We start from the raw sequence: 15417 nt of genomic DNA on the forward strand, positions 1-15417 counted from the left end.
CAAAGGATACAAAGAACGGTTTTGTTTTCCTGCACTCTATTGTCCTTTCTATATATTGCATGTCAGCCCTTCTGACATCCAGTGTATGCAGCGCCCTTTCTGTGCTTCTAGTAGGTTTTTGGAAAAAAACTAGATATCTGGATTGTTTGGTTAATGTGGAATGGAGACACCACCTTTGGCAGGAAGTGTGGGTCCGTTCTCAATTCAATCCGGTCGCTGTGCATTTGTAGGTAGGGCTCTTGAAGTGTTAGCACTTGCAATTCACTTACTCTTCGTAGCGACGTGATAGCCACTAAGAAGGCTGTCTAAGTGTGAGCATGTGCAGTGTTGCCTTGGGAATTTGTTCAAAGGGCGCCTTCATCAATTTAGTTAGCACCACGTAGAGGTTCCATGTTGGTGCTGTCATCCTTTTTGGGGGTGCGATTCTTTTAGCTCCTTCCAGAAATCTCTTCACAACTTGGGAGGTGAAGAAACTCTACCCTGTTTCTACCCTCGTGTAAGCCACTATTGTCACTAAGTGCACCCTTAGGGATGTGTAGCTCAGTTTGCTTTGTAGCAGGTACGTCAAATATTTTAGTACTGTGGATTCCCTTGTGATCTTCCGTTGTAGTTTCTCCTTGATGCACCATTGGGAAAACCTTTCCCATTTTGCTATGTAGCACTTCCTTGTTGTCGGCCTCCTCGCTTCTCCGAGTACTGCCATGGTACTTGCTGGTAGTTTGAAGTGTGCACATTTTAGATCTTCAGGAGCCATGCTGCTAGGCTGAGGCTCTCTGGCTCTGGGTGCAGTACCTTTCCATTCTGCATTGTTAACAGATCTGTTTTTTTGGGAACCTGTGTGCTGGTTCCTGTGCCATTTCTACTATCTGTGAGAACCAGGACTGTCTGGCTCACTAAGGTGCTATCAGAATCACCATCATGTGGCTGATCCTGCATTTGTTGAGTACACTGTAGATCAGTGGTATCGGGGGGAAAAGCGTATGCAAATGTCTTTGACCAACTTATCCATAGCGCATTCCTTTGAGACTGATGGTGGTGTTGTTTGGATGCTAAGTGTTGGCATTTTGCATTCTGGTGTGTTGCAAATAGGTCTATTTGCGGTGTTCCCCAACTTTGGAATATTTTCTCTACTTCCTGCTGGCTGATCTCCCATTCATGGGATGCAGACGTCTGTCTGCTGAGTCAGTCTGCTTCAACATTGTCCTTCCCTGGTAGGTGTATTGCTAGTAGGTCTATTCTCAGTGGAATGGCCCATGTCCATATCTCCTGTGCTAGCTTTGATAGCACTACTGAGTGAGTTCCCCCTTGCTTGTTGATGTAGAATATGGTTCTGGTGTTGTCTGTTTGGATCAACACCCTGTTCCCGTACTGCTCCTTTTGAAATCCTTTTAAGGCAAGGAACACTGTCTTTAGGTCTAGGTAGTTGATGTGTTTCACCGCATCTTTCTGAGTCCATAACCCCCTCACTTTGAGTTGGGTCATGTGATCTCCCCACCCTAGGTGGGAGGCATCTGTTGTAATAGTCACCGTTTGAGTTGGTGGTGTGAATGGCTTCCCCTGTGCTATGTTTTCTTTGTTCCACCACGCTATTTCCTGCTGCACTGTGTGTGTGACAACCACTAGATCTTCCCAACTCTCTTTTGCTTGTGACCATTGCTGTTGGAGCCATTCTTGGAATGTCTCATGTGGAGTCCAATACTTGGAACTAGGTGTATGCATGACACCATCATTCCCATGAGCTTGCTCACCGTCCTCACTGTCGGAGCTTGCCCTTGTGGTAGCGAAGTGTCTCCTTCAGTAGTGCCTGTGTTCTCCTCGTGCTGGGGAACACCTTTCCCTGTAAGGTGTTGATCTCTGCCCCTAGGAATATCTTCACCTGTTCTGGTTCTGTCGAGAATTTCCCCCAATGTATTGGAAACCCTAGTTGCATTAGTGTTTGAGTAACCTGCTGAATGTGTTGTTTGCATTGGCAGTATGAGTTTGCCTTAACCAGCCAGTCGTCGAGGTACGGGTATACGTGTATCACCAGCCTCCGTAGGGGTGCTGCTACTGCAGCTATGCATTTTGTGAACACCCTTGGTGCAGACTTTAGGCCGAATGCTAGGACTGTGAACTGGTAGTGAGTTTCCTTGATCACAAATCTTAGTAAGAGTATGTGTCTTTTGTTCATGGATGTGTAGGTAAGCGTCCTTTAGGTCTATAGTTGCCAAGTAATCCCCTTCCTGTATCTGGGGTATTACTTCTTGCAGAGATGTCATCTTGAACCTCTGAGTCTTTACGAATTTGTTTAAGAACAGCACCATCTCTATTGCCTTCTTCTTTAGGAGCTCCTGTGCTTCTAGCAGCAAGAGTGATAGTTCTGCTGTAGAGTGTGCCTTTTAGTTTGGCTTCCTGTTTGGAGGTGGCTTTTCCAGTTCAATGCAGTAGCTGTGTTGTATGATGTTTAGTATCCATTTGTCGGTTGTGACCTTCTTCCACTCCTGGAAGAAGTGTGATTCTGCCTCCTACAGGTGTAATGTGCTCATGGAACTGTTTGTCTTATGGTACTAATAGTTTTTTTTCCTTGTAATGTCGCCCCCCTCGAGGTGTAGTGTGGGTGGGCGTTCTTCTTGCAGCGGAGTCACTTTGAGGTAGATTGCTGCCCTCCCCTTCTTATCTGACCTCGTCCGTTCGAGCGCCCTCGAAAGGAGTGGCTCCGTGGCTGGTACTGCCAGTTTTGCTGTTGCTGTCCCTGTTGCTTTGTCCGGTTGCCTCCTTGGTAACCCTGTAGGGAGGCTTTATGTGATGTTCCCAGCTGGCTGTTTCCTCTGCCTGCTGGTCTCCTTGAGGGGGTGCCACTTCTCATCCCCCTGAACTGCAACGCTCTCATGGACCTTGCTGTTTCATTGTCCTTTTTTAGCTGCGTAAGTTTTTCGTCAACTGGAGTGCCTAACAGTTGTTCTCCGTTGAAGGGTGTGTTCAGGATGTTATTTTGGACTTCTGGCTTGAACCCAGCGATCCTCAGCCAGGCATGCCTTCTCTCCGTAACCCCGATCATCATCTGCCTACTGGATATCTCCGCGGCGTCCAGGGCCAATTTCTGGCATGTGTTAGCCATGTTCCTGCCTTCTTCCACAAGGTGGTGTGCCCTCTGTTGGTACTGCTCCGGGAGACGTTGGCGCAGTTGGCCGACTTCCTCCCAATGATGGTAGGCATGTCTATTAATCAAGGCATTTGAGTTGGCGATGTGCCATTGAATCGCCGCACTCCTCTCCATCTTCCTTTCTGTGAGATCCATCCTCCTGCTCTCCTTGTCTGGAGGTGGTCCAGAGTTAGTGGGCACATTGGCCCTCTTCCTAGCTGTCGATGCTATTATCGAGTCAGCAAGTACTGATCCCTGAATATATGCTGGATCTTGTGAGGAATGTTTCTATTTCATCTCTGTCCTTGGAGTCACTGACTTACACATAGCTGGCTCCCCAAAGGCCTCCCTGCCCTGGTCCAGAACACTTGGGTGCATGGGTAGAAATTGGCTCCAGGTCTGAGTAGGGAGCAGAATTTCCAGGAGAAAACAAGCGTTGGGCTTTTCCTTCTCTAGTTTCACTCCATAAGTCGGTGCAGTGTTCTTTATGACCATATTGTATATGTCAATGTCGTCCGGCAGCGAAGGCCTCAACGGATATGACTACACACTCTTCCGGGTTTTTGGCGTCGAGATCCTGCCACTCCATGTCTTGCACCTCTGAGGATGTCAAGTCCTGGTAGGTCTGTTGATCCTCTTCGCCCTCTGCCTCAAAGTAATCTAGGCACTCTTCATCCTGTTCTTCGGCAGGTTCCGGCGGATATGGGTCCTCGACCCCCTCTTCTAGCTATGCTTCGGCTGCGGACCTTGAAGGGATGGAACACTGGCTCATCAGGTAATCAAAATACTTCTTTCACTGGAGGATGTTTGCCATTTCGGCCTCGAGCATTCTCCTCTTTTTCTCCATCTCGGCCACCTGTTCGGCGTTGAGCGCTCTGGCGCTTTGCTTCGTGTCATCGGCCGCGAAGTCGCCTTCAACTTTTTTTCCCTCTGCGTGGAAAGTTCCTTTTTAAGACTGGGCTTCGACGACCTACGTTTCTCCAGAGTTTTCGCCGGCTGGGAGTCCTTTTCGAAGGATACGCTGGGCTGTTTGTCCTTGGGTGCAGCTGCGGGCGTCTAGAGTTTCGACGGCAGAGCCCCTTTCGAGGTGTCTTTGGGTCGTCGACTGGCTTACCTCCGCCGATTTCTTATCGGTCTCCACGACATTGCAGTCTTCTGGTCCCTCCGCGATGTTGTACTCTTCTCCACTGGAGAGGCCCAAGTCTCGGAGCGATGGGGGTGGTCCTTGCACCTGCATGTTGTAGCTCGCCCTTCGCTGCCTCTCCCGAACTCTGAGGGTCTTCGATGTGAACGCTGAGCAGGTGTTGCAGTCGTCGCTTCGATGGTCGAGAGCAGGCAGAGGTTGCAAACTGGGTGCTGGTTCTTCTGCGTGTACTTGTGGTGGCAATTGTTGCAGAATTTGAATGGCGTCCATGTCCGCGCTCAGGAAGCCCCGTGTGCGCATTCCCCATTGGACGTCGAAGTTCTTGGTTTTTCCTCCCTTCATCGTACCGGTTGTCTAGCCTGCAGTCGGTGCTGAAATCTCAAATTTTCGTTGCTTGTTTTGTAGATTTTTTTTTATTCCTTCTTCAAAAATTTCTGTAACTCTTCCGTGCCGATCCAGAACCAACGGCGGAAAAAAGAATCTGAATATGGCGACCCAAGGGTGGGAGCTTCCGAAGGAAACGCGTTGACCTCACGAAGGACACCAAATGGTGGGATGTCTATGCTCACCTGCGCCACGAAGAAAAAAAAAAAAAGAAGAATACTACGATTCCGGACCCAACCACAGGATAGTGAATCTAGAAAGAGTCACGCTGCAAAACTATAGTTACAGCTAAGTAACTTGTTTCTTCCTCGAATATTGGACCTTTCATAGACTCACATGCTTGAATCAGAATAGCAAGCAGTTGGTAGCACATTTACCATAGTCATTAGAAGTGAACCAAATATATCATAGTAATACACGTAAGTGGCCATCAAATAATGGATGAGATAAAAAGGAAATAAACATTAATAGCAAAAATCATGCTGAACGGCAAACAGTTAAACATAAGTAAATGTGATACAAAATAAGAGGCATGAGGGTAGACAGGGGTGGCTCACTTTAGCAAAACATATGACGAAGTACTGCTTGACCCGACGCTGTGTCATTTAGAATTGCTGAGTCCAGGTAGTAGTGTCTGGTGAATATGTGCCTATTCTTCCAAGTTGCAACACTACAAAGATCTAGAAGCGACAGACCTGCAAACAAGGCTGCAGATGTCGACACTGCCCTCTTGCAGATAGCGGTCTTACTGCTTTGTGATGACAGAACTTCATGGAACTTGCAATCCATCACAATATACTTTGTTTAGAAAGAGGGAAACCTTACTGTGGCTCACAAAATACGGCTGATAATTGAGATGTCTTACGAATAGATGAAGTGTAATGTAGATAAAATTTCAAGCAACGCCTGACATCTAGGGAATGCAGAGCCCTCTCCGCTGAGGTCGTTGGATTCGGGAAGAAAGTCTTAAGCACTACCGGTTCATTTAGGTGGAACTTCGGATTTGTGTGTAGCAGAACTCCATCTGTTTTGAATTGTAAACAGTGTTCCTCTATTTCGAAGGCGTTAATCCCACTAACCCTTAGATGTCAATGCAAGGAGCAAAGCTAATTTCCAAGACAGGAATTTTATATCTGCTGTGTCAATTGGTTCGAATGGGGGTTTCATTAGCTGTGAAAGAACCGTGTTCAATTGCCATATCGGAGATGGAGGTCTTACTGGAAGAAACATTCGAAACAGTCCTTTAAGAAATTCTCTTACAACTCTAGATGACCACAGAGATTGGGATGAAAGTGATCTCCTAGATCTGGAAATGGCCGCTAAATGGACCTTTGTTGAGCTATGGGCCAAGCCCGATTTTGCTAGTTGAAGGAGTTAAGGTTAAGATCTGTTCCTGAGAGGAAGACAGTGGATGTATGTTCTCTTGACGACACCAAATGCAGAAGCGTTTCCATTCGAGGCGGTAAGTCCTGTTAGTACTTTCTGCCCTTGCCTTGGCTAACACATCTACATTCACTAGAGATATTCAGATGATGCAACTCATTGTGTTCAGGAGCCATGCAGACAAATGTACGCTCTTGAGATCTGGGTGAAGAATCAGACCTATGGTTCATTGTCAGAAGACTGGGAATTATTGGAAGTCAAAGGTGTGGAACGTGCGATAAGTAGGAGTTCTGTATACCAGTGTTGACGTGGCCACACCGGAGCAATGTGTATTGGCCTGCATGGTTCAGTTCTCATCTTCCTGAGAACCTTTGGAATCAGAGGAATGGGAGGAAAAGGCGTTCCCCCATGATCCCTGTCTGGGATGCCAGCTTGCGTAGTCCAACATTTGCGGTTCTGGTGAGTTGCAAATAGGTCCAATTCCGAAATGCCTCAAATCCGAAATATGCCCTGTAACGTTTGTTAGTGAATCTCCCATTACGTGATATGCTGTTGTCAACCTGCTTAGGGTGTCTGCAACTGTGTTCTGACATCCTGAAATGTGTTCACTTGCAAATGGATTCTGTGAGCAATGGCCCATTCCCATAAGATTTGAGCCTCCCTGGAGAGATGACAAGACTTCGTACCCCCTTGCTTGTTTATGTAATGCGCGGTTGTTGTATTGTCCATTCGGATCAATACAGATAAATTGCGAATTCTGGGAAGAAACGCCTGTAAGGCTAGATGCACTGCTTTCAGTTCTAGCACATTTATGTGAGGCTGAATCGGCGTTTCATTCCATTTGCAGCTTACTTGGAGTTCCTGGAAAAAAGCTCCCCATCCCTCTAAGGACGCATCCGTTGTAACGACTAGCGGAGCAACTTCCTGATGCAAGGAAACCCTCACTGACAGATGGTTCTTGTTTGTACACCATCCTAGTTTTTTCACTCGACGTGGAGTTACACAGACTATGTCGAAGGATCCTTTTGATTGGACCATCTGCTTGTCCAGTTCTTCCTGAATCTGGCACATCTTGAGACGGCAGAAAGGAACTAGCGGTATGCAAGATGACATAATTCTTAATAGGATTTGTAAAGTTGGACCAAAAGAGACTATTTTCTTTTTATTGAATTTGCCAGATTGAGAAGTCGTTCCTGACGCTCTTCTGCAGGACTCGCCTTTAAGGAGACTGTCTAAATGAGCTCCTAAAAAGATTATTCTCGGAGATGGAATTTGATTTGATTACTGTAGATTAAGCATAATACCTAATCTCCTGAAGAGAGAGGTGCATGCTTTTGTTGAATGTATTGCTTCTTTTTCTAACAGAGCCTTGATCAGCCAGTCGTTAAAGATATGGAAAGACTTGATGTCTGAGGAACACTGAGACAGGCGCCAGGCATATGGTAAATATCCTGGGAGCTGACTTTAGACCAAAGGGAAGTACAGTGAATTGGTAATGGCGTGGGGCTACTACAAATCTTGGGTATTTCCTGTGTTTTGGGTAAATAGGAATGTGGAAGTAGGCATCCTGAAAGTGTAAGGTGGTCATAAAATCTCGTTGATGTAGTAGCTTCAGCACCTCTTGCAATGTTATCATTCAGAATAATTGCTTTTGCAAATATAGATTTAGGTTTCGGAGGTCCAAAATTGCTTTAACTTCTTTCAAACCAAGAAGAAACGGAACAGAAACCTGTCCCCCTAGTGGATAATGGGACAATTTCTATTGCAACTTTTTGAAGCACGATCCTGACCTCCTGCTGAAGTGCTCTGAGTTGCCTGTGGGAAGAGATGTGTCGAGGAGTTGTAGGCAGTTTCTGGATAAACTCCAGGATATGTCAGAATTGTACTAAATTAAGTACCCACTGGTCCGTAATAATGGACTGCTCTTGTTGAAGGTGTTGGGAGATGTTGCCTTCTAGGCAGGCAGAATGAATTGGACACAAATGGGAGGAAAGAAGAAATGGAGCCGGAGCCTGTAGTGTATCATTGTCAACGGTTGGTATCTTTGCCAGCTCATGACGTTTTTCCCCTATTTGATCGAATGTAGGATGATTCAGGTGGGTGCCTCTGTTGGTACTGAGGCCGGGACGACTGGGATGTGAAGGAGTAGGCTGGGAAGCGATACTGCTGATACCCTCCTCTATAAGATGGCTGTCCTCTTCCCCTAGAACCACGAAAAGGAACTCTTGAATTGAAGTGTCCCCAACGACTTGGCAGTATCGGTGTCTTCCTTGATGGTTTTGAGGGCCTCTTCCACATGAGCACAGAAAAGAGCTTCTCCATCATATGGTAGATCCAGTATCTTATTCTAGACTTCAGGACGGAAAGACGTGGCTATAAGCCATCCTTGCCTGCGTAAAACTGCCGCTCTAGCTAGCTGTCTAAAAACCAGTTATCCATAACAGAATCAATTACTTTGTTTGAAGCGCTCTCTCCTTCATGCAAAATTGTTCTTGCTTCTTCCCTCACATCTGCCAGCAGCTGGTCGATATATGAAGCAATGTCCGACCACATTTGACGATCGTAGCACCCTAGAATCGCCAGGGAATTCGCAGCTTTAATTGTCAGTGCGGACATCGCTGAAAACCTTTTACCAATTGAATGTAGACACCTGCCTTCTCTGTCTGGAGGTGTGGATAAAGGTGCTGCAGGATTTTTAGAACGTCGCTGAGCGGCTTGCGTTACCACCGAGTCCTGTTTTGGGTGCCCCGTGAGCCATGCTGGAGCGTCATCAGTAGTCTTATACTTCTTGTCAACACGTGGCATCACAGCTGGGTTTTCATTATTTTTAAGCCTTCATCCCAAACATAGTCTATTATGGAAATAGCTCTGACTGACTTTCGGAGAGGCTCTTTAAAATCATATAAAAAGCAGTCAGCTTGTTTGGATGGCATAGGAATAGCAAGCCTATTAGCTGCACGGTCCAATAGGTTGTGAAATCCCCCAATGTCCTTAGGAGGGGAATCTACCGGGGGAGGTTGAGGGGGGAGTTGGAGATGCAGGAGATGGCAGTCTGTAATCATCCCATTCCAAGGCCATGTCATGCAACTCCCCCTCTTCATCTGAAAAAGCTGGGTCCTGGATAGGAACAGCTTGTGGTGTACCAGGAACCAATAATACAGCAGGAGTATTACGTTGCACTGGCGAGGTCACCTGAGACGGTGAAGGTCTGTTGGTCAGACCTGACGGCGGAAAATGTCTGTAATCTTGAAGCATGAACTGTAATTCAGATAATAGTGCAGAGGGCATAATAACCATTTCTTCATGTGACTGTTGACGCCCTTGATAAGTCTGCATAAAATAGACCTAATCATAGTAATGTTGATCATCATCTTCATCATAATATGGCTGACACTTCACATAAAGCTCTGATGGGATATAAGCATCTTCAAACATACCCCCATCTTGTCCAGAATCCTCATCATCAACTTCCAGTAGATGAGATGGTAATAGGGGTGTAATCCTACTAGGTGATGGGGGCTCTGGTGTAATTTCCACTCCCTGTGACTTTTCCGGGGATTTCTTCCTTATACATACAGTGATTCGTCGATGTATGCGACTAAGACGATGGTTGCAGATTCGCTGACGGTAGAGATCTAGTCGACGCCAGAGACTGTTCCTTTCTCGATCGCTTCTTCAATGAGGTCTACGGTGGCATGCTCATCGACACCTCTGTCGACGACGACTTCGGCGACAGAACTTTACTCAACGATGACTGACTATGTTGTCGACGACAAATGCTCGTCTTTAGTCATAAGAGGAATGGTAGACGAGATTGGACCCTGCGTCAACAATGTCAATGTTGTCGTCGACGATGGAAAGGCCATCGAACAAGTTGTCGACATGCCAGCTGAGCAGCTTCCAGTCGATAAGACTGTTGAAGTACCTTCCTTTACCAGAGAAACCACTGGCTGCATGTCAGAAGAGGGTTTCTTGAATGTAAGTGTAGCTGGAGGTATAGCTGGCTCAGATATATTCTTATGAGGGTGATATTTTTTGTGAGAGCCCTTACTGCGCTCACAGGAAGATTCAAGACAGGACTTCTTGGCACATTTTTTGGGAAGGTTACTTGTCGGACTGTGAAGGATCCCTTGATCTTTTTCAACATATTGCTGAAGTTTTAGAAGAAATTGACTGCTCACTTTCTGAGTCTGATATAGGGTCAGACCTGGTTTTAAGCTTTTGTAGCCAAATTAAGAGACGTCCTTCTCGATCCCTCAGTTATTTTTAAGAATGTACAACAAATCTTGCAGTCTGTAGCCTTATGAGAAGGGTACAAACAATAAATGCAGTCTTTGTTGGGATCCTCTACATAAAGCCTTTTCTTCAAGCAAGCGGGTCATTCTCTAAAGAGAGCCTTTTTAGATCTTTCAGCCACAGTTCAGTCAAATTAAACCAACAAATAGGTAAATCCACTCTATTAAAGTCAATAAAATGAGGTTAGAGTACTTTCCTGGCAGGAAATCTTTGGAAATGTCCTTTAATGAGAAAAAGCTGAGCAAAGCTCAGATGAGACTCCCTTAGCACAATGTGCAATCGAAAATCTGAGGTGCTGACCTTCCCTCTAGAGGGTTCTACAGGGTGATGGATGCTGATTGGTTGAGGCTGAACTTTGGTTCTTTTTCCATAATGACCATGATAGCCTGTTAAACTGAAGAGGCCTAGGCCCTTTCCTAGTTTATACCGGGCAGGGTTCTATTATTTATGTTGTGTTTACCACTACTACTACTATTTTATATTACCGGGGACTCCCATCATGACGGGGAATGATTCAAGCATATGAATCTATGAAAGTTCCAATACTGGAGTAAGCATTGTTGATCCACTTCATGCTTTGCATTTTATTATGACTCAACAGGCAAGCAACAGAGACTGCTAAAAGAACAAACAGAGTTCACATCTATGACATAAAACGCCCACATGGTAATTGTTAGAAATGGGATTTCTGGTTGGCTAAGGCTTGCGCCAAAGCCAGGCAGAAATCACCACTCTAGTCAGGGCGAGGGAGTTATACGCCAAAGATAACCCCTGCTCACCCCCTTGGTAGCTTGGCACCAGCAGTCAGGCTTATCGCGGAGGCAATGTGTAAAGCGTTTGCCACCACGCACACAGCAACAACATACCAGGCACACCACAAAAGGAACTCCACACAAGGTTATATCAAAAATAGCCTTTGTATTCTCAGAACACATTAGAATAGTAATCAGATAATACACATGGTGCCACCTTGCATTGGGTACTCAGCATCATCCTGTAACAAGCCATTTTATATGCACAGTATCACCTTTAGGCGTGAAATACATTCTGTGCCAACCTCACCAGCATAAACACATTATGCAATTATCTCATAAGTCTAAATGCATTAGACAATAACCTCCTAAGCGTAACTCACATTAGGGGCATAACTCACAGTAGAGAATAATCTCACTAGCATAAACCACAGTATGCAAATAACCTCAAACATAAACCACAGTTAGAGGCATAAAACAGGGTGCATAAATCACAGTACATGAACCACATTTCCTATCACCACATAATTCACATTAGTGCCTGCCGCCCTACAAACCTTACAGTCCCCCTGGCCAACTGGACTTCTCAAAGGGACTCAAATGCCCTATGTCCAAAATGTCAGGGCTGCCGCCAAGGCAGCAGAATCCAAAGCGTGCCATTTCACCGGGGCAGAGGAGTGCATCTCACTCCTGCCTCCTTCAAAATGCCCTCAAAGAACTGTGGCCTAAACGTAGCAGCTGAAACTAATTGCCGAGCAGCTCTGAATCCAATAAGGCCTTGCACTACTGTTCCTTTTCTGTCCCCCTCAGGGACTCTACTAAAAAAAATGTGCCCCAATGTTGCAGCTGCCTGCGCTCTCGCAGGACAGCTGGGATCAGCCATGAAACCACAGGCACCACTGTGCCTCTGGACCCCCACTGGGGCCCTATGCATAAATCATCTCCAAATTTGGAGCGGTCTTCTGGCATGCGGAGCAACAAAAGAAATAGGCACCGGCACCAAGTGTGCCAGAGGGGTTCGTTCAATGGACTCCTCCAGGGCACAAAACCCGCTGTCCCCCTTGTGTGACCTCTGAAGCCCCCACTCACCGGGGCTGTTCTGGAGGCTGGACTCTCTGCTCCCTCGCTGGGGTGGCTTCGTCTAGTCTCTTTGCCGAGCAAATGACCCTGCTCCTCATCACTTCCTTGCGCTGGAGGCAGCGCAGCAACCCGCGGGGCTCTCTCTCTCTCTCATGAGAGCCTCGCCTTGACTCCTGCACGTGGGGCTTCCCTTCACTCACAAGATCCTGCTCTGCCATCGGCGGCCTCAGCCGCCTCTCCTCTTCACCTGGGACTTCTCCCTACTTCACACAGGCCCCCTCCTGGAACCTGGGACTTCGACATGGAGCCTGTGAGGCTCCGGGACGTCTCACCCGCGGGACTTCCCTATCCTCTCGGAAGCCCCAGCCACAGACAGGCACAGCCTTGCCTGACTTCCGGGTCGAGTTGAGCAGTGGCCTGGAGGATATTTCTTTAGCGGCTCACGCCGTGGCGGTGATTTTCCAAAATTGAACACGGGGTGGGCTCCCGCCAAGGCACACAACGCGGGGTGGGCACCCGCAATAAAATCAAACATAAAGCGGCCATGTGCGGTGGGCACCAACCGTTTAAATATCGAAATAAGTGGGGCGGGCACCCGCCGTACTAGGCATCACGTGGGAATCCCTCACGCTGGGATTCTCTCCATCAGGACGAGCAGCTCAGCGCTGCAGATCCCTTCTGCTCCTCTTCTCAATCAAATAAACATGAAGTGCTAGGAGCCCTGAAGTCCATGAAGAATAAAAAGAACCGCGCTCACAGGGCGCAAGATGCTGCAAAAAGTCCTTAGGGATCAAGGGGGCAATGCAGGGCCCAGGGAGGCAAGCCCTGATGGCAGTTCCTCCTGGGCCCAAGCAGCAGCATGGCCCAGCAGTATTCAGGAACATCACAAGAAGAACATTTTCATGGGGTCACAGCCCCTATATTTATACCACAAATCTCTGTCTGTAGTGCAGGGCATGGGGGAACCAGATGCAACTGGTTCAGGGGGGGATTTGGAGCACTTTGTTTTGCAAGCTCCTCTTTCCCTTTGTCAGGTGGGGGCTAGATGATCAGACACACCACAGGGGACGGAGCCAGCATTGTACAGGGCAGGCACACTCCTATTAAGAGTCAGGGGATTACTCTTCCCACTACTCCCAGCACAGATGTCCTATTCAGCCCAGCGCTGACTCACCCTGCCCCTCCTGGAGCCACACCCACCTCCCAGCCCGTCACTCACAAGCCAGACATGCAATTCACATCAGGCAGGCAGACAACTAGCACACAGCAATGCAAACTTCTAAAAGTGGCATTTCTCCCATAGTCATAATAAATCTGCGCAAACCATTGTGCAGCATTTATTCTCACAATTTCATACATACTAGACTTGACGACACTGCTCCTTTCAAGCCATGAATTACCACTGAGACACACTGATCAGGGAATACCCAATGCATTCCTATGGGAGGGCTGGCCATCTCACCAATGTAACAGAGAACGCACGCACTTTACACAGAACCACAGTGCTAAAGTGCCTAGAGGCCTGAAACCAACAACACCATGTCACAAAAAATGGAGAATGTAAAAAGTTTCGGCGTGAACCCGCCAAAAGGGCCAAGACCAATAGTAATCGTTCAGTATTTTTTGTTTTATTAGACAGGAATTTTTTAAATCAATTCTTAACCGAGCATAGTCCTTTTCAGTTCAAGGCTCGAGATATAAATGGGATTATTATTCTCAAAAGCTATAAGAAATCGCTATAATCTGTTGGTCAAACTAATGTGAGGAACAATTATTGTATTATGATAAAACAAACAGTTTTTTTGTTATTCACCTGCAAGACATTTGTATAGCATGTGTATATTCATTCCTTCATTTCTAGGTAAGAAAAGATAAAGAACTTACCAGCTGCACCATAAATTCTACCACCAGTCTTGATGTTCAGATTTACAGGAGCGGTTCCATAGCTTCTACATTAAAAAAAGAATAGATTCGAGCAAAGATCGCTAGTTAAGTTTCAGAGGAGGCATTAGAAACAGATTATTCAATTACGCCAAAGCCTTCACACAATTATTTTTTTACAGCTTTCTTGATATCTGCATATTTAACAACATAAACAATCATGACGCATGGGATCTAAACAGATCGCAACAGCACAAATGATAAATGAAACATTTAAATTACTATATACAGACAGGTCTCAATCTAAGATCATTGTACAAGTCCGAAGTGGAACGTCTACAAATATTGGAAAGTCCAGAGATTCCAGACAGGTTTATCGGCGTTCTAGCACTAGGAACACTGGTTTCTTCATTATAGCACGTTTGTCCGTCCCTTGAAGCCATTCTCATAGTTGTGGGCTGTAGGGAATGACCAGTATTTTGTAATGTCTCATTTGGCTAAGCCCAACCCAATCAGAGTGCTAGAACTTTCCTTTCATTATTCCCCACCAATGTCGGTTTGAAAGAGGGTGATTGGAAGTTGGATTACTTTAGTCAGGATCTGGGATATGGAGGTCCAAATCTCAAAATAAAGTTAAAATGTCTGATAAAGTTTGTTCAAAATCGACTGTAATTTCACGTGGCCTTTCAAATAAAGTCAATATAACAAATATTTCAAAATGGACCAAGCTTACCCGTATTGAGGCGCTCCTGTTTTTATATCTCCGATGGTGACATGAACATCATCATCATCGTCATCACTGTCAGTGTCAGTATCTTCGTCTGCTTCAGTTACAGTCTAATTTAAAGAAATGAAATGTTATAAAATCAGAGGAGGCTAGATCCTTGACATTTAGCTAAAGAAATCACCAAGTTTCCTAATAAGTAAAAATTCCAGCTAAAATACAGTCCTCACAGGAAAAATTATAGTTCTATTTATTTAATGCTCTTTATTATAAACATAAACTAAAGACTCAAATGCATGTTTGAGGTTAGAGTATGGAGGACTTCAGAAACATTACATCTAGTGGGTTTTGGCCACAAACCGACAATCCGACCCAATGACAGGATTCCAGTGAACTCTATCAGCAAATAATTAATGATAGCTGTAAGATATCCATAATGCAGGATTAGGGTATAGTATCAGGTGAGTGGCATACAAGTCCTACTTGAAATCGGCACTTGATTTTCATACAGCAGGCTTTACCAGAAGCAGTCATGAGGTCAGCAAGGAAGAAAGGCTCACCTAAGACGTCTGAACCATGTGGATACCTGCCCAGGCATCAGAATTAAGACTGACAAATGTTGCATCTCTGTGCTAATGCAACCAGGGAAACC

General features: G+C 46.0%; 1 protein-coding gene across 2 annotated transcripts in view; it reads right to left on the reverse strand.

Annotated features, from left to right (window-relative positions):
- FIP1L1 (factor interacting with PAPOLA and CPSF1) overlaps positions 1-15417 on the reverse strand; it is a 576361-nt gene that overhangs the window by 403519 nt on the left and 157425 nt on the right. For both annotated transcript variants that reach the window (XM_078678195.1, XM_078678194.1), the window contains exons 4-5: positions 14775-14878; positions 14045-14109 (exon numbers count right to left, since the gene is read on the reverse strand). In XM_078678195.1, the coding sequence (XP_078534321.1) occupies positions 14045-14109; positions 14775-14878 (169 nt within the window). The remainder of the gene's footprint in view (positions 1-14044; positions 14110-14774; positions 14879-15417) is intronic.

Source organism: Lissotriton helveticus, chromosome 2_2 (genome assembly GCF_964261635.1).
Source record: "Lissotriton helveticus chromosome 2_2, aLisHel1.1, whole genome shotgun sequence".
NCBI lineage: Eukaryota > Metazoa > Chordata > Amphibia > Caudata > Salamandridae > Lissotriton > Lissotriton helveticus.